At 40.1% G+C, this 19,058-nt stretch overlaps 1 protein-coding gene across 1 annotated transcript in view; it reads left to right on the plus strand.

Annotated features, from left to right (window-relative positions):
- The first annotated feature begins 5,547 nt into the window (after positions 1-5,547).
- BICC1 (BicC family RNA binding protein 1) overlaps positions 5,548-19,058 on the plus strand; it is a 53,471-nt gene continuing 39,960 nt past the window's right edge. Inside the window, exon 1 of the mRNA XM_010156195.1 lies at positions 5,548-5,614. Coding sequence (XP_010154497.1) covers positions 5,548-5,614 — 67 coding nt within the window. The remainder of the gene's footprint in view (positions 5,615-19,058) is intronic.

The following is a 19,058-nucleotide window of genomic DNA, read 5'->3' on the forward strand; positions in this document are numbered from 1 at the left end:
TACCCCTTACCCTACAAGAGACCCATGCCCTCGTGTCCTTGCATGTTGGATGTCAGTCTGCTGATAGACTGCTCCTTCCCATGCAGGAACTTACACAGCTGGAGCCTGGTCCTTGTCTTCCCAATGTATCGTTTTGTTGTGGATTTCTAAGTTTATACTTAAGTGTAATCTATGAGTATTGGCACTCTAAATTAAGAACTAAATAAAGTGTTTTCTATGTTTTCATGGTTTTAATTCTTACTATGTCACCTCTCTGCACAGGAGATGTGTTCTTTGCCATGCAGGAGCACAAACTGTGAACTCTGAACAGTGCGTGGGTGCCTCGGGCCATCTGCGACTGCTCCTGCTCAGAAATAGCCCCTCGTCCTTACCCCCAGAAAGGTAGCATTAATACCATGGAGTCAGGCACACTGTTCTGTCTTCTTTTTAGAGTAGTAGCTCTAATACAAACGTTGAACTCTAGTTTTGAATTTCATATGAAGACCACTTCAGGGGAAAATCCATTGCTATACCCCTAATGTAGGCCAGACTTGCAAAAGCTACATAGTTGCACCAAGCTTTGGGCTAGGTTTTGTCATCTCCTCTTTTTTTAAGCTGTTAAGCACCCCATATTTCCTCACCAAGTGCAGTAGTCCTTGATGGTGGACCTTTAATGTGCTCTGGCATCTGAAGTGCTTACTCTGCCCTCACCACTTGGAGACTGAAATCACACTGTCAGTTCCTGAGTAACTTTACATAATTTCTTTTTTGTCTTGTTCTTCCTCTGCTTTCTACTCCCCCCTAACCCCCCAAAAAAACAACAAACCATTAAATATAATACTCCTTCTGCTTCCAGCTACACCCACTGCTCTGTTCTTGCTGCCAAAACTCATGTTCGGGGATTAGTCATCCTCTCGGATACTGCTGCTTCACCACTGTGCCATTGGAAGAAAAAGAAATAAGTATCACCCACGTAACCCCCGCACCACCCCCCCCCTCCCACCTTACTCTTTTTTTTCTTTTTTTTTTTTTTCCTTTCGCCATCAATAAGAACTGAGGCAGAAATGGCCAAGATGCACAAGTCCCAGTGGTGGGAAGATCAGAAGTAGATAACTTCATCAATACGCAAACTGTAAAGAATGCTGCTGTCCTTTAGTGTGCTTGTTTTAAAAGAAGAAAGGTCTGTTTGAGAGGTGGTTATTTTTCCTGTACTGCCTGTAAAATACTTCCTTTGAATTCTGAAATGCTCATGGGCTTTTGGGGAGTTTTGATTGGTTGGTTTTTTGCATTTAGGGCATTCCAGTTTCCATCCAAAATCAGCTGAACAAAAGTTACAACATAAGGAAAAGTAACTTCTTACTGTCTTGATATAAACACTCCCCAAAGTGCTTAAACTATACATTTTTCAAGCTGGAATACAAGGAAGCCAAAAGTTATTCCTCCAGCTGTGGTAAAACTGGAAGGTTGGGGGTTTTGGTGGTTTTTGGGTTTTTTTTTTGTGGGTTTTTTTTTTTTTAATGAAGGCCCAAGGATTTGCAACTAGAGACAATTTTTGGGGGGTCAGGACACAGTCTTATTTGTTTTGTTGGCATCTTCCAGTATCTTGTGTCATCTTCTCTACGTTCTCCACTGAGAATAGCTTACATATTTTGGCTGCGTAAACACCACGATTTCTCTTGTGGAGAGAAGGGGAAGATGTAGATAAACTATTGCTTACAGTTTCCTGCATTTTGGGAAGCAGCAGCATGAAATTATTTGTCTCGTGATTAAATCTTGCTACCAAATGAGCCTGTTCCTTCTTTTGGTCAGTTGATCCTTCAAGGTGAGGAGAGTACTGATCAGTATAAACCCTATCACTTTATGTGAGGAGGAGGGAAGCCTAAGCAGAGGTGCTGTCCCGCAGCCTAGATGGTCTCTGAACTCTGATCCACTCATCCCTAGGCTGAATCTCCTCTAAATGTTTCGTAACTGAAGTATTTGTACAAATAAATACATGCATGTATCTACCTCACTTGGACAGTGAGTTCTGTTTTCTGGTTTGTTCATTTGCAAGCAGTACGGCTGTTTTCAAGCTATGTGGCATAATGCTGAGTTTTCACTAATAAAACTATTCCATTGAAATATGCAGTTGAGGGTTTTATGGGATAATTCCAAATTTGTTTCAGGAAAAAAAATAAAATCCTGGCACTTCAAAGTGCCTGGGCCAGAATGGTAAAACAGAACTAAAAGCTGATGCAGCACTGAACTAGGCTGTGCGGAGTTTTACTGTTGCACAGCTTTCAACATCATGTTTACCTTCAAGTTTAACAGCTGGAGTACACACTCAGTGTCTTTTTTTCCTAGAGCTTTGTGCCACTCCTGCTGTTGCAATACATAGAATCCATAAATCATAAAATAAATAGAATAAATAATTTTAAAAGCAAGCAATATAGTTTAAACTCTTCTTAAGGGTTCCTATGAAAGCCCTGACTTTGTCAAAAAAATAAAAAACCCCAGAAGTTAGTCTCCATTTGTAAAATTCGCAAATTGTTTTACAGGCAAGATAAATTATTTTCATTGGTGAAAAAATAAGTGCTACAGCGAAAAAACTAGTTTTTCCTATACAATATGTGGTTTTCAAAATTGTGGAAAAGATGAATATGGCAATCAGTTTGGAATTTATGATAGTTTAGTGCTTGGAGTTGCAAGCCAGCACATAACTGAGCATTTTTATACTTCAATAAATGCACTTAATTTAAATTCATCAAGGCTTACTTTTTTTTTCCTAAGTGTCTAAAACAGGAGATTGATTTTTGACTTTGTAGTCACCAAACTGAGTCGTCTTTTGGTCTGATGTGGTAATTTTCAGCATTGTGTTTCCCAAAGAGCTTAAGGATATTAGGTGGGCAAATCTCAACTGGCTGACAGTCAGGCTTCTTTTCCTTTTGAAGAGCTCATGTGCATCTTTCTCATATGTCCCCACAATTTGTGTATCTCTGAAGTTGTGGGCTTTCATTTTGTTTTGGTTTAACATGAGAAATGGAGAAGACTTAATTTCTTTAAGACAAGTGTCTCCAAACTTTGAGAGGGTGAAGGACTGATGTGATGTAACACTTGTCTTGAATGACATGCATTCACTCTTCTGTCTCTTCTCTTGTGGTTCCTTTTATGTGGATCTTCCTTAACTCAGTCCTGGACCATTCTTTGTTTTAACATCTCCCTTTTCCTTTTAGCTAATGCCTTCCTGTTTTCTGTGTATCTCGCTGCCTGTTGCACAATTAAGAATAATCCTGGCCCAAAGCCCTCTCTATCAGACACAAGTGAGTTCTTTCCAAATAGCTTTTTGCACATGTGAATTGGAAAATTGTGAAAAGTGTATCTGTGTTGCTGATGGAATTTCACCCTCCTGGAAGTGTCTTATTTCAGCTGTAACTTAGTATGTGATAGTTAATGAAACCAAAAATACAGCATAATGAAGTCTGGCTGACACTTGGAGTTCTTCCACATGGTGTACTGATGTGGAAAATGTGGTGTCCTAGGGATTTGGATGTTGAAGATAAGAATTGCTAGAGAAGTCTGACTTGGTTCTGAATTATACTGTTATGGAAAGCTTATTGGTATGGTACCTGTTTTCTTAATGCAGTCATTCTCTTCTTGGAAGGGGCTTTGTTAATTATTTTGGAATTTGAATTTTTTTATTGTTTCATCTTGTTGCAGATGACTGCAAGTACTAAAAGGTACTGTGTTGCTTCATTCCTCCCCAGTTTTGACAATCAGACTTTCTCGGATTGTGTCTGCTTTTTATGTCTTGTAACTCTTGTGTCAGCGATCAGAGGAATATGATTACTAGTTTTCCACTCTTCTGTGGAAATTGAACAAAGATCTTTATACAGGAAGATCCAAACCCTGAGTGTTAACATCTGAAAAGCTCTCTCCTTATCCTCTCCTACCTCGTACCTACTTAGAGCCATCAAGTATTCTTTCAGTTCTTCTGATACTGGCTTATTTCTCATTTACAGTCAACACTTGTTTACTTGTTACCATTGTATGTGTTAATCTCCTCCTTCCTTCTTTACCCTCTTTTGACGAAATTATCTTTACGTAGGCTCGCGAACTACAATGTTAGGAGCCAGCAGGCCAAGGGAAGTGGTTGTTCCTGTCTGCACAGTTACTGTGAGGCTGCCAATGGAGTACTTGATCCACTTATGTCCGTCTCGGCCCCAGAAAGCTCCTGACGAGCGGGAGTGACTCCAGTGGGTGATCACCAGGTTGATCAGGGGCCCGGAGCAGTTAGTGTACAAGGAGAAGTTGAGAGCAGGGTTTGTTCAGCTCGGAGGAGATGAGGTAAAGAGGGATCTAATAGCAGTCTTCAGCTACCCTGTGGTGGTTAGGAGGTGTGCTGAGTCGGGCTTCTCCTTGGGCTTGTTGCTGTATAAAACCTTGTCCATGATGAGCAGAACTAGACAATTTGTTCCAGATGAAAACTCATCAGGGCCTTCTGTAATTAACACTTCTGTTGAAAAAAGGAATTGTCTGATGCAGCCTAGCATGATATTTCATAGATGTGTTTCCTGGGCATCCTACAACCCTCTAGATGTATTTTCTTGGCATCCTATAACCATCTTGTCACGGACTAATACAGGCAGATCTTCTTCATTTCCTCAGGTCCTCATAATGAGATAATCTCTTCTTACTCGAGATGATCAGATAGTCTTTCCTCTCAAGTGTGATGAGAGGTATGATCTCGTCATACTTACTGGTGAGATCTCAGTATAAGAGTTCTTTAGTCTTAGTAGACAAGGCCCAGCATTCCTTCGAACTGAATTTCAATTCATAGATAGGAAGTCGTTGGTGTTACTCAGTTCCTTCTCCTGTGTTACTACTGAATGTTAGTGATGCACTGTCATTAGCGTGATAGGCCTATGGCTAGTGGCCTTAGTCATTAAAACAAAGATGGCCACATAATGGGAGCCAATATGGAGGCAAATGACTACATGGATTTCTAAGTGTAAGTGTGAGTGTGTGCGTCTTGAAGTCTGCACAGACTTACAATGAAAAGCTGCTTTCAGGTGAAGGTGGGGCGGGGGGGAAAGGGAGGGGAACAAAAGCTAACCGATGTGTCTTGAATTAAGGAGACTCAGGATTAAGAGAACAGGATTGAATTGAATTAAGAGAACAGGATTTATATTTGATAGGCTTTACTTTGAAGACACTTTAAGATGACTAAATAAATATATTTCTTGTCAAGCTTTGAAATTCCCTCTGAGATGGACCTAGAGCATGCGGTAGCTAGTACTTGTCACTTGAACTTTGTGGTAACTGTTGAATGTCTTGGTTTTGTCTTTGGGGTTGATTTGTTTGTTTTTTGGTTTGGTTTTTGTTTTATCAGACCTCAGCTCTACTTGCTGTTGTCAGACAAAAATTCTTTTCAAGAAAACTGGAAAAGTAGTTAACGATTTGTGCCATTTATAAGTAGTAATGGTCAACAGATTTTAAAATGGTAAACATCTTTGTCAAAAATGAACTCTTGACTTTGTAGGCGAACAGTCAAAACTTAATTTTTCATAAATGCTTTCTTTTTAACAGATTATGGAAGAAACAAATACACAGATTGCGTGGCCATCAAAGTTGAAGATTGGTGCAAAATCAAAAAAAGGTATTTGGCTTTTTTTATGGGATGAAATTAGCTGTTGGAGTAGTAAGACCACAGAATAAACAATTCTGTCTTCAGAGTCACCATATCAATAATGGACATCTGAAATATTTTCATTTGTCTGCTGGTTTTACAACAATTGTTTTGTTGAAATCATCTCAGCTTTTTATGGGTATTTCACCTACAAACCTCTTTAATAGCTTGCACTTCTGCAAGTACTTTGATTTTCAATACTGTTGTGCTCACTGTCTTCAGCATGTGTGCTTTGTTCCATATAATTCTACATCCAATTTGAACGGTTTCTTGGTTTCACAGCAGCCAAAGCCGGTGGGTCTGTCTGGTAACATTGTGGATTAGTGGGTGTTCTGTGGGGTTTTTTGATTGTTTTTATAGAGTACAAAAATGGGTGTTGCTCAAGCCCTGTTGGAACAATATATACTCATTGTGCCTCTGACAGACAGTCTGCATGCTTTTTTGGTTTCTTTAAGAAACCTAAGTAGAGCTGTTACTTAGGAATGGCCAGTATTATGTGTTTTAAATTATGCTTCTTTTGGAAGTACAGCCAATGTTTGGAAGTACAGCCAATGTTGACATATTAATGTCAACCAAGTGTACAGTCTTGAACATCTCTTTTTGAAATAAGCTTTTGAGTTCTGTTCTTAAAGAATCATAGCTGTGGCTGAATGAAAGTAATACTTAACTCCTCTTCATGAAAAATGAAATTGCGAGTGATTTTTTTCATTGCATATATTTCTGTTCATACTGATACATATTAAAATCCAAGAAAGTGCAGCTCCAAGTCATTAATTGGTACATTATATTTGCAGTGTATGGGTGGAGATGTAGACTAACCTTTGTAAATGAAGGTCTCATGGGAAGAAAAATAACCTCTTTAGAAAGGTGCAGGATTAGTAACGTTTTTATTGTGTAAAATGAGATTCAGTCTCTGAGGTACTTTACCACATGGTATTGAAGTATAAATTGATTAAACTATTTTTTTTTCACCACTTGCAATGGAAAAAGAATCTCACTTGAGAGGGGAAAAATGGGGAAGGAATTCAGACTTGAAGAAATGCAGGTGTTGTGTATGTATTTGTATGTGGAGCTTATGTTCGTAGTAATGCAAGAGAGACAGGTGTCTGTGCAAACGCATAATCTACCTGTGTTCTGCATGCTTTCTGCCCGAGGGGCTGTGAACTGATGCACAGCTAAAGCTCCTCTGCAAACTGAGGCAGGAGAGGGTGGTGTTCTTCTGAGGGGATGGAAGAAAAAAAAGTGAAGTAGTACCTGCACTTGTTTTCTTTCAAATTTAGCGGAGGCTAGTTCTGAAGTTGAAAAGCTTGGATGAAAGGCTAGGAGAAGAGGTGCAAGAGAGATGTCTGGCTGGGGTTATGGGTTGGTACCTGGAGATGCAGCTTCGTATGTAGACTGATGTAACCTCTTTTGTTAGTGATGTCAAAGAGAAGTTAATGTCAGATTTGTGATGAAGCTCCATCAGTATATGGAATGAGTTTGAATACTAGGGGAAATAAAACAGCTCCAAGTTATAAGCTGATAATAAAACTAAAAATTCAGGGGAGAGAACACATAATGCAGCTGGGCATACTGCGTGCATGTGCAGTAGGGAATGATTATCCTGCAAGGTCTTTATGCCAAAAGAAACTTTGGATAGCGACAGGCTGCAAACTAGGCATTTTAGCAATATGCCATACTATTGAAACAAAATGATCCTTCAGATGCCTGTGAACTGCAGGGTGGCTCCAGAATTAAGACTTACTCTGGCTAGCTTTGCTCTGGGAAGTCTTGTGTATGTATACTCCTAAGGTAGTAAATGACAGTACGTCTCCAAAGAACCCCTTAACCTAGAGGTTGCTCTTTCTTGTGAAATAAAGTGTGGCTAATATATGCTGTTTACACTTGATACCAGTTGTTTGCAGTTCTGTAAGTTGTCATTTGCATCTACAGCAGCTGTTTATATAGGGAAAATATTCCAAGTGTTTAACATACTCTAGCTTTCCTCAATGACATTTAATGATTGAGAGGAGAGTCTGCAACAAACAACTGGCTGGGTCTGCAGGGACTTGACCTCAGAACATGCCATCTTTCCCTGTCTCCTTGGCTGGGAACTGAGGGCCTGATAAGCAGTCATTCAGTGAGGGAGAGGCAGTTAGAGATGAACAGTCTTGTATCCCAGTCATGATACCACATTTTTCACATAATTTTCAAGTTTAATTTGCCTGCCGTTTCAGTAGCATCACATTCTGTGGGTGTATGTTATGGCCTTTGGTCATTCACAGCTTTCCTCCCAAAATGAAGGGGAAAACCGATCATTAGGAAGACCTCTCTAGCAGTGTTGTTTCTGGCATGTTGAACTGTTCAGTCTGTCAAGAAACTTTCTGGGCTTAGTGCAGTGTTCTTCTCACTGCTGTTGTCAGTTCTAATTCAAGGTAGTTAATACCAAATCAATAAAGACAGACTGCATATTTTCTTTATAGTTACAACAGGCAGGTCTTGAGATTTGCAGACAAGGTGTGCATAATAAGGTTCAGCAAGGTTTTAGGATGTTCTGTACGAGACCCAGAATCATCTTCTGATCCTATGGAAAAAACTTACTGTGATGAAGCAGAAACGCTAAGAGTAGATGGACCTGCAAGTTGCTGAACTGTTTTTTTCTGGTTTATGCTGATTACAGCTCTTAAAGTGATGATCACAAAATACTATACATTGATTATTATAATGGTGATTCATTAACTCAGACTTGATGAATATTGTCTGAAAACTTTGAATTGCAAAATGCTAATGCCTGAATGAAGCATTATGCAGAATTCAAACAATTTGTGAAGTAAAATTTCTCATTTACTATGAAATTGTCAAAATAGCTTTTGGCAAAGGCTAGAATTCAAAACTAAATTATCAATGTTGAGTTTCATAAAGACAAAACAGGAATTTCCTGGCTTTAATGAGCACCAGATGTTGCAGTCTTGCTCTAGTGATGTGGGGTGATGAGGGTTAAAGTATTTTGGAAGAGATGTTTAGAAAACATAGAGAGAGATATAAATCCCGCAGTAGCATCTTTAAGCAAGCTGTTTGTTCAGGTTGTCAGAGAGATCCAGCAGCTTTAAGGCTTCAGACAGGGAAGTGAAACAATTCAAAGCGTCTCTGTAATGACTGATTCCTGCCCAGCAGTAGTGAAACAGTCGGCGCTGGCACGGTCTGCTCTGTTTTACACGGGTGCTGGAGAGTGCGGGACATGCCAAAACCTCATGTTCTGGAGGTTGCAGATCATCTGTAGTCCAGTGAATCCAAGATCAGACTGAGACACACTAACGTTGCTATCCATTCTCCTTTTGCTCTCAACGTACTTTTTGCTCTGTTATGGTTACTCTTCCATAGGAATACTAGTAATTGTCTTTTAAAGACTTATTCCATGGTATCCAAGGTCAGAGTAGATGGCAGAATCCTAAACAATCAGATGCTGAAGTTCTGCAAATGCTTTTAAAGCTGGTGTAAACTAACTCCTTTTTCCCTCTCCCTGCCCAAAATGCTGACCTGTCCTATTCTTCTTGTCCCACCCTTTCTCCTGTGCTGTCACTGGTGCTTATATTGTCACACAGGGGACCAGGCTGGCTTAAAACTAACCATGGATAATTTTTACTGTTGGAGAGTGTTGGGGTGTTTTTGTGCATTTGCTGGCTGTTTTAACCCAAACTGTATCCTCAGTCTGCTTCACCACGTGGTTGTGTGAGTCTGTAATTCTTGGGAGCAGGTGAACACTGCGTTTGTGCTCTTTGGGGATTGTTGGGAATGGCTATATGTGAGTTTAGATTTCACCCATATTTCATACTGATTTTCTTTCCTATTTTAATCCTGCCCCCTCCCACACATGCACACACAGGTGTGTGTCTTTATTTCAACAGCCACGAAGAAGTCCAGGGGGATGTGTGTGCGCTCAGAATGCAGACAGCCTTGAAATAGCATTTGGGTAACAACCAGCGTAACAGTCATTTCGGCTCCTGGAAACTTAGTGGCTCCAGGCAGGAATTTGTGCGGAGAGCTGGAGAGAGGAAAATTTTGGGAGGTTAAAAAAAGGTGGTCAGGGGGAATGCAAAGTAAACTATGCTTACGGAGCGGGTGTAACTCCGGGGTCTCTTTGACTGTTCACTTTAAAAAAGGGCTGCTTTTACTGAACATGTTGGTTTTTTTCTTTCTATTCTCCTGTTTTCAATCCTTTTCAGTTTTCTCTAGATTACACTCTCCAGTTGGAGATTCATTATCTGTGTCATCTGAAGTTACCCACTCATTTATTTTCTTTCTTGAGCTGCTTTTACTTCGTTTCACCTGTCCTTTCACTTTGTTTCTGTTTTTGGAGTTTGTTGGGTTTTTGCTTGTTTGCTTTTTGTTTGTGTTTTTCTGATTTTCTTCACCTCTTATTAGTGATGTATTTGAAGTTGGTTAAGAGGGGAAGGGTGGGGGGAAATCCAGTCCATGTTTGTGTATCTTTTCCTCACCTCATTTTGTTTTAATTATTTGTTCTTCTGTTTCAAGAATGAAGCTTCAGTAGCTTCTTTTAATTTAAACTAATTTCTGTTATCAAAGCATGTACTTCATGTTGGGTTTTGATAGTGTATCTTTAAAGGCTACTCAAGTGCATAACGTGTCTAATTTCTAAGGAGAATGGCAGGAGGGGAGGAAAATAATGGCCTGGAAGGCAGCAATAACTAGCAGTGGACTGGCATTTATTGCCTGACAACTTTGTTTCACACTTTCCTTAAACTTGGCCTTTTGCAAGCTGTCTTACAAGCAGAGCCCAGTATTTCCTTCTCTGGATCTTAAGCTGAGACGATATGCAAAATGAAGTTAGCAAGTGTAATATTATATTTGAGGCAAATAGCTGTGATGAGTGACCAACCAAATCCGTAAAATATTGCTCCTGTTTATTAGAATATTGTTTAGTCACAAGGGAGGAGCTTTGCACATTCCAGGAGTCATCATGATAAAAAGCTGGAGATGTACTTCTTTTGTTCAAACAGGAATGGCATTTTATGGTGAATTTCAGGCCAAGCTTACATGCAAGTTGCTGCCTTAGATCCCAAGCTAAAATGTAATCTGTTTGTTGCTTCAGACGTTTAAGTCAACTTTCAGTTGTTTCCCAATATTGTAATAAAGGCTCAAGTTTACATTTTGAGAGGAAGAAGCAAGGGAGGGAAGAGAGGAGATATGGTGTCAGACTGTGGACCCTGATGAATGTGTGGGTTGTTAACTCTTTTACCTTAGGTTTTGTGATAAAACTCCAGTCTGATTTTATGCATTTCAGATAAAAATACTTCATCTTTTTTCAATTCAGTTTTTCAGCAAAATCTTTAAAGAGAAAGAACCTAAAGAGTGAAAACTGCTTTCGATGCTAAATGTCTTACTGTAAAATATCACACATGGTGAGGTGGTTAACAGAAGAGCAGTTCAGCACTGCGTGTGCTGGTTTTTAGTGTCCCATGTACAGAAACTTGGTAATTTACACATGTCCATGGAGAGATGACATCATTTACTAGAACATCAATGCGTCCCTGTTACACAGGATCTCTTTCAATATTGCAACTGAGCTGAACCCCACATCTGTACCAAGGAGAGACGGCCTTTCCCAAGCAGAAATTTTAGTGAAGCACATGCCAAAAACCCTACAGGTAGCACCTCAGACTTGTTGCAGCGTATGAATGGGTGGAAGTAAGACGTTGTCGGTCGGCATGTTCAAACCCAGTATTTTACGGTGAAATGTCAGTGAAATGGAAGAGTTGTTAACCCCATGCAGCATTGTTCTTTAGGAGTTATGTGAGCTTTTGACAGCATCATAACCTTTTCTGCTATGTTTGGAAGTCTTGGGATTCTCCCCCACTGTCCCTCCCCACCCTAAAAAAAAAAATCCCAACCAAAAACTAAATCTCCCAAAACCCCACCAAACTAAACCACCCATGAACAAAGCAGTTCATGGGTGTTTTCGTTTGGGGTTTTGGGGGAGGTAGAGGCAGCAGTTGAGTAACTCTGTGTAGCGTAGAAAGTGTCTGTATGGCATGAAGCGGCCTGGCCTTCACTTCAGGAGATTGTCTCAGTGCATTGACGCTCTTGTGTAATAAATCTAAAGTTTAATAGACGAATAGATTTTTCTCTGCGTTCAGTTGTCGCTGGGGTGGCTGGAATACTAAAAATGACCTCGGTATATGCTGCTAAACTTTGTTACATACTTCTTTCTGAATGCCTGGTGGCTTGGTGCACTTCAGAGGCTGGCACATTCGCCAAGTGCAGTTACATAATCTGGAATTTTCCTCAAGAAATTGGCCAAGTCTGAGTTTAGTCAAACAAGTAACTAAAAACTACCTAATTTACTACTTTGTCTTATATAACTGCTGAAGTTGGAAACAGTAGGCTCTGTTTCCATCCATTTGGCATCTACAGGACTGAAGACCTTGCAGTTTAAATATATAATGTTATGCTCTGTGTGTGTGTGTATGCACATAGAGCAATGACTGTTGGGGTAGCTTTATTTTTCAAGTCTTCGGTGTTTTCCTTTTCTCGGGCTTTACATGAACACGTTATCCCAACTTTATATAGTTGCAGCCATTATGCAGCATTTCAATTCTCTGTTTTCCTTAAATGACTTCATTATTCTGGGCTGCAGAGAGATTAGTTTGTTTTTTCCTGTTTTCACAATGCGCATATATATTATACCTGCTTTGAATTTTAATTTCAAAATGTAACTTGGAACTAACTGTACTGTGGAAAAACTGGAGTTGTTGGCAACACAACCTCTATTGATTACCCCTGAAGAGCTCAGATCTTGACCTTCTCACGATTGTAGGTGAGGAGGTAGTGTTTATTGATTTGGCTCATTTTGGATTAAAAAAGAAAATCTGCTCCAAGAAACCAAAAACACAACCTCCCCACAATCAAAAACCCAATACAGGGCTATGAAAGCCCCTTGATTTAAACATCAAAGCTCTTTATAATAAATTCTGTCCCTGTGCGTTGCTCTCAATAATGGCTGTATTTGGTGCAATATCATAAGACCGCTTCTAAAAATGTTCCTAGAAGTGAATGGTAAGGATGAGATGCTGGTTTTGCATGTTTAGGTTTTTTCGTTTATCTATGTGTATGAAAATGATGTTTCAAAAAATGACCACGTAACAATATGTCTAACCTTTTTTAGTATCTGTTAAACTCCAGAGTCAATCATATCATGCAAGCCTGGTTGTATATGAACCACTTTGCTGTTGGTACGATATAGTGTGGGAGTGTAATATCAGCTTTCTTACGTTTTAATTAATGAATTTTTCATGGAGAAGATTAGTATAGTCTGTAAAGTTAAACGTGTATGTGAAGGTGTGCATATATCTATGTAATGGAGGGAAATAAGCAATTCTCTTCTGTGAATATGGGCAGTGAGGTTAAGAATAATATTCAGACGTATTTATATAGATTTATAGCTTCAACCTGAAAATAAAAATGTTTCAAATCAATTGGTATTTATTATATACACTCCGCTTAGCAAACTGAGACTTAAATCTCAGAGCAGGAGGAAGGGGAATTTTCATCTGCATATAAACTTGACCTACCCTATCAGAGTGTGGGTTTTGTTCTTCAAAATCAAGGTTGTATGTTTCAGAAGTGGTTTCAGAAATTTCTTAGTTACACTTGATTTGATCTTAATTCTTGGTATATAAAATCAAATCCTGCTACTTTTCTAAAGAATGTGCCCATGTAAATCATGTGACAAGTCTTTGTATGCCTAAGTACTAAAAGTTGTCCTATAATTTCATTCACTTCTAAAATGACAGCCTCATCGTTCATAACCATATATAACTTCTGAAAGTGTGTTAAAATGATGTAAATAATGAGAAACAAAGCTTAAGATGCTGGAATTGCTTGTATGCTTGCCAGCACATATCTGTGTAGCTAATTTATCAATCTTTAAGCCTAAGCAAAATACTCTTTACTGTAAATTGCTGGAAAAAATTCATAGTTGTCGTTTCTGTAAATGCAATAATTTGAGATTTATTTCACATGTCAGTCTTACATGCTAAAGCCTGAGAAGGCCTCACCCGAGAAGGCTGCACAGCATACCAGGACTACCAAATATTTCACTTGTTAAGGAAACAAGTGCCATAACAGTAATTGTTCATAGTTTTGGTCAACTTTTGTTCCTGACCTACTTTCATATCTTTGTGTGCTCTTTCTAGTTACCATAATTGTAGCTTCTGTTCTCACAAAAACACCCAAAACAAACAGTGAAACTGAGTGAATGCGGGATATAATCGACTAACTTTCCTACCTTAAATTCAGTGCTACAAATAGCCACTTAATTGGCTTAGAGCATTAAGCCTCACTTAACAAAAGAAAAGGGAGAAAAGAAACCCATTATTCAGGCCCTTGGGGACCTGCAGTGGTGTATGGAGCTGTTTGATAAGCTAGCTTCTAATCCACTGAGGTGCTCTGGGAAGTTCTCCCAATTGTCCTGCAAGGCTGTACCTTGGGGAGTGGGGAGTGATGTCCACTTCTGAACAACCGCAGCCTGTTTTGTCATTAACTAGGGATGTGGAGGGATGCATAACACCACACCTGAGCCTTGGAAGTGCTTAGATGCTCAAGAGCCTAAAAACAAAGGTGACTTTTGTATTGGTTCACGATCGAGTTTTGATTTCCAGCGTCTCAGCGCTGGTTTCAGTGCAGATGGATGGAACTACGGGTTGAAATAGCCCCGTGCCATGCTGTATCTCACAAAGAAAATCACATACTGTAAACAACGAGGACTCTGTCAGCAGCTCTGTCACTGCCACCCATCTGGGGATCGCATGAGGCTCTCACAGTGCTGTTGAGTGCCTTCCCTCTCCGTGTGGATCACCACCCTTACAGAGCCAAGGGAGCTAGTCCCCTCTCAGTAACTGATCAGGTAAGGGTGGAGGTGAGGATTTGGTGACTCTTGTGCTGTAGGAGCGAGTTCCCTTGGGAGAAGAGCTCTCTACCTGATTATACATAGGTCAGCAAAAAGGTGCTATAAGATGAGCTTTTGAAGTTACTCCATGCCTTTCCCATCTGTCAGTGGAAGCGGGATACTAGTGCATAGCCTTGAGACAACTTCCCACAACAGCAGTAGGCACACGAGTGTTTGCTGTACCCCTAGGACAGCCTTATTCTGTACATGGTGAATTAATGCTAAAGCTGTGCTCCGTTGGGCCTTTTCCAGGTATTCCTAAAGGGAAGACTAGTAACTGCTTTTGCTAGAAATGAGGTCAGGGGAGAGAAAGCTGTTTTCACAGCAGCTGAACAGTGTAATTTTGTGGCCTTATCTCTCTTGCCTTACTGCATACCTGATGTCTGCCCCTCTGCCTCCATAGCTACCTGCTAGGCAGCTCAGCCCTCCAGCCTGGCATGCCCTGGTGTCGGACCTGCTGGCGGAGGGGGCATTCAGGACCGCTGGTTTGTTCAGGTCTGTGCTCTTTTGTCAGCGGAATTTTTCTTGAAGCTATTCAGTTTTGGTTCCCAAGGTATAAAGTTGTAGGTCTGACTTCATACCAGCTCAGTAAAAGCTTTCTTAAAAATCTTGGTATTTAGAGGCCTCTTGCTTGTTGGTGCCCATGACAACAGAACCATTGGTTTGGATGGTCTGTGTCAGTGTTGTATTCGTGGAGCAAAATTCCTTTGCAGTTTTTTTTGACCTCACTAAAAACAAGAACAAAGTTTCATCCTATTATGCAATTGTCCAGCTGATAACTGTGTATGTGAGTAGAGTTTTTTCACTCATGCTCATATCGTAGAATCACAGGCATTTGGCAACAGTGTGTTTCTGCATGTTGAAGGTAGTCATGTCAGAAGGTCAAGGATGCTCTCTAATGCTTCTTGAAATGCTAACCAGATTTGAGGGGGGAAAAGAGATGGTTTCTTCTCTCTGTAGTTGCTTCATAAAATAAAATTTCAGTCCATTTTGGTACATGATCTGGGAAATTGCAGATTTTTTTTCTCTTCCTTAGAATGGCATTAAACTTACTTTTGTGCCTGACCTTTCTACAGCAAAACTCATGCTATTTTGGATTTGGATTAACTTAATCAGTGGGGCATCTTCTGTTGCTTTTCAAAATCACGCAACTTAGGTGACATAAAACTGAACAGTTAGATAATCTGAAATGCAGAATACCTTCATTTTGAAAGTTCTTCATAAGATGAAATTACTTGCTCGATTATTTGTTTTTCTGTGTGCTGAATTGGAACTTGTGTACTCTGAATTCCTTAAAATTGGTTTATCTGACTTGCCCTTGCTCTGATGTAAACTAAATAGGCGTTTTAAAAAGAGATAAGTTTACAGAAGTTCATTAATAGCCTACATCATCATGACAAGCATCAGAACACAGAAAATGCTAGTTGGGTAAGTCCTATCAGTCAGTTAGGTGTTTTAGGCTGCCAGGCTTTAGAATGCAGCTCCTGGGGAGGCTGCAGACATCTGCTTGTTATGCTATATGGTATCTGCTTGTTACCTTTCACCACTTATTAATACTCACTTCCTTTTGAGGCGGCATTATTCATATTCTCCAGTATTTTTCGTAAGAGAAGGTAGACTCTTGGTGTCAAATGTCAGTTGAAGTCCACAGTGTTGTTTTGTTTTGTTTTTCAGTATGTACTTCCTGGGTTTGGCTGGAGAGGTGTTGAGAAAGAGCAAGTGTCACATTTCATCTTTTTTTAAATATAACTCACTCATGTTTTAAATTGTCGTGGTTCAGAAGGTTTCGAGGGATGTTGAGAAGTTCTTGGTGCCAGTGCAATGCATTACAGTATGCAAATGTTTGACACTCACGAAAAACTGAGTGCAAGTCTTGTTGAAGATGCTAATTGAAACACATCAGGTATGCATTCAGCAGTGGTCGGTGAATGGTAATGATGTGTGAGGTTAGTAAACATTATGGAAATTCTTGGTTTGATTTGGGACAAAAATGACTTCAGTGGAGGAGGCCAGGACCCCAAAACAGCTTTCAAAAGCATGGAGAAACTAGCATGTGTAGCAGAAATCCACTTCAGGATCTTGTCACAGTTTTTAAAAAGGAAACAAAAAAAAAAAATCCATGTGCCCACCGGTATTACTGGGGAGAACACCACATTTTTATACTCTGAAGGAGTAATATCTGATGTGTGATATTCTGTAGATGATAAATATTTTTATAGTCTTTCCAGTTTCTTAATACCGTATTTCTATAACTGCCATCCAAAGACCAAACTTTCCAAAGAAAAGCAGTGCCTCTCCAGATGCTCCAGGCTTTTCTGCTGACAGTAGCACTTGCAGGTGGGGCTGGCTGCTGCCCTCCCCTCTTCAAACGGGTGCAGCTCCTATGAACTGTCTAGAGTTACAGTGTAAGTGAGAATTGTCCTGTCTCTGCAAATCGTTGTATTACAAATGAAATTTTGATTATTTTATTTAAATTGCTTTGGTTTCCAACTTTCTTTATAGTGTGCATTCTAAACATAGACTGAGTCTGTGCCAAAGACCAAGTGCAAACATACAAACCATCATTGATAGAAAGTCTTTTTAATGACCTCCTCTGGAAACTATAATTTGAATTATATGATTTTGCTGGAGTAGCAGTAGGAGGGAATATCTGCAAAATAACTATAATATGGTTTTCAGAATTTTAAGGTTTTCATCTGTACAAACCTAACTTTGTATAAACTGTGCTAGTCATTTGTTCCTTGATTATTTGGCAAGGTTAACATTTCCTGTAAAGCAAGTCAGACTTAAAGAAAACAAAATCCAGGGCATAAATAGTGTTCTTAAGATTGGGTTGGTTAGGGGTTTTTTTTCTTTTTTTTTTTTAGCAGTTAGACAATAATTGTTCTTCTATGATAAATGTGTGTTGAGAACTCCAGCAGCCCGTAGTCTTGGCTGTGTAGTAGCAACTGAAGCTGCTGAATTGGTGTAGTTTAACTGGTGAGACTGATACCGTAGTATCATAAAATGGTTTGGGTGGGAAGGGACCTTAAAGCTCATCCAGTCCCACCCCCCCTGCCATGGGCAGGGACCCCTTCCACTAGACCAGGTTGCTCCAAGCCTCATCCAGCCTGGCCTTGAAGACAGCCAGGGATGGGGCATCCACAGCTTCTCTGGGCAACCTGTCCCAGTGCCTCACCACCCTCTCTGGGAAGAACTTCTTCCTGATATCTAATCTAAACCTCCCCACTTTCAATTTAACCCCATTACCCCTTGTCCTGTCACTACAGGCCCTTGTAAAAAGTCCCCCCCAGCTTCCTTGTAGCCCCTTCAGGTACTGGAAGGTGCAATAAGGTCTCCCCGGAGCCTTCTCTTCTCCAGGCTGAACAAGCCCAACTCTCTCAGCCTGTCCCCATGGCAGAGGTGCTCCAGCCCTCTGAGCATCTTCGTGGCCTCCTCTGGACTCGCTCCAAGTGGTCAATATCCTTCTGATGCTGAGGGCTCCACAGCTGGACGCAGCACTCCAGGTGGGGTCTCACCAGAGCAGAGCAGAGGGGGAGAGTCTGACAGTGTCTATCAACCAAGACTAGTCACTGAGGGTGTTGGCAGAGTATCCTCCCTGTATTAACCCCTGTGAAAGGAAAAGGCACATGATCTCTTGTTAATGGGTGGAAAGCTGTGGAAAGGAAAAAGCTGGGAATGGTGTGGAGTGAGGCAAGTGAGAGACATGGAGAGGAAACAAGAGACTGAAGAGACCGAAAGCAGTTGGAAAGAGGTAGATGTGATTCAGCAAATGAGTGGCAGCAAACAAGGTTAGTGGGATTCTTAAAGAAGTGAGGCTTTTGGAAGAGTGGAATAATAGAGCAAAAGACAAAGATGGCATAAAGATAAAGGGAACACAGGTGGTAGGTGGAAAGAGGAAGATGATAGGGAAGGACAGACTGAAAACGTATATGCCAAGAAGTGGAGATGAGGATTACAGCCCAGTGTTCATAGGTGTTTGGCATGGATTTCCAGTACATATCCCAGTCTTAGAAATGTGGTAAAACGCAATTCTGAAGCTTCTACTTGATGAATAACCCAGGGAAAAGCTGGTAGACACCACTGTATGGATGCAGACTTAAATTACTGTCTCGACCAGTGATTAAATATCTAATGTCACTGTTCTCATCTCTAACATCTTTGTGCCGCTTCCACAAAGATGCAATTTAGATGACTGGAATTTCAATGTGTTAAATATTTAACGGATGTGTCGTCTTGCATCAAAACATATGTATGATTTGAAGTACTGGGAATGCAAAACGTTAATTTCTATTTCATTCCATGGGAGTTGAGGATATTGGCACTTTCTGCTAAAAATCAGGCAACAGTGTTAGAATGCGTGCAAGTAGAACAAGATGGCAATAAAAAGGATTAAATCCTTTTTATTTCTTATTTATTTCTTATAAATATTACTTCAATTAATATTTTGTTATTTATTATTCATTATAT

This window comes from Eurypyga helias, unplaced genomic scaffold, assembly GCF_000690775.1.
Source record: "Eurypyga helias isolate BGI_N326 unplaced genomic scaffold, ASM69077v1 scaffold13317, whole genome shotgun sequence".
Lineage (NCBI taxonomy): Eukaryota > Metazoa > Chordata > Aves > Eurypygiformes > Eurypygidae > Eurypyga > Eurypyga helias.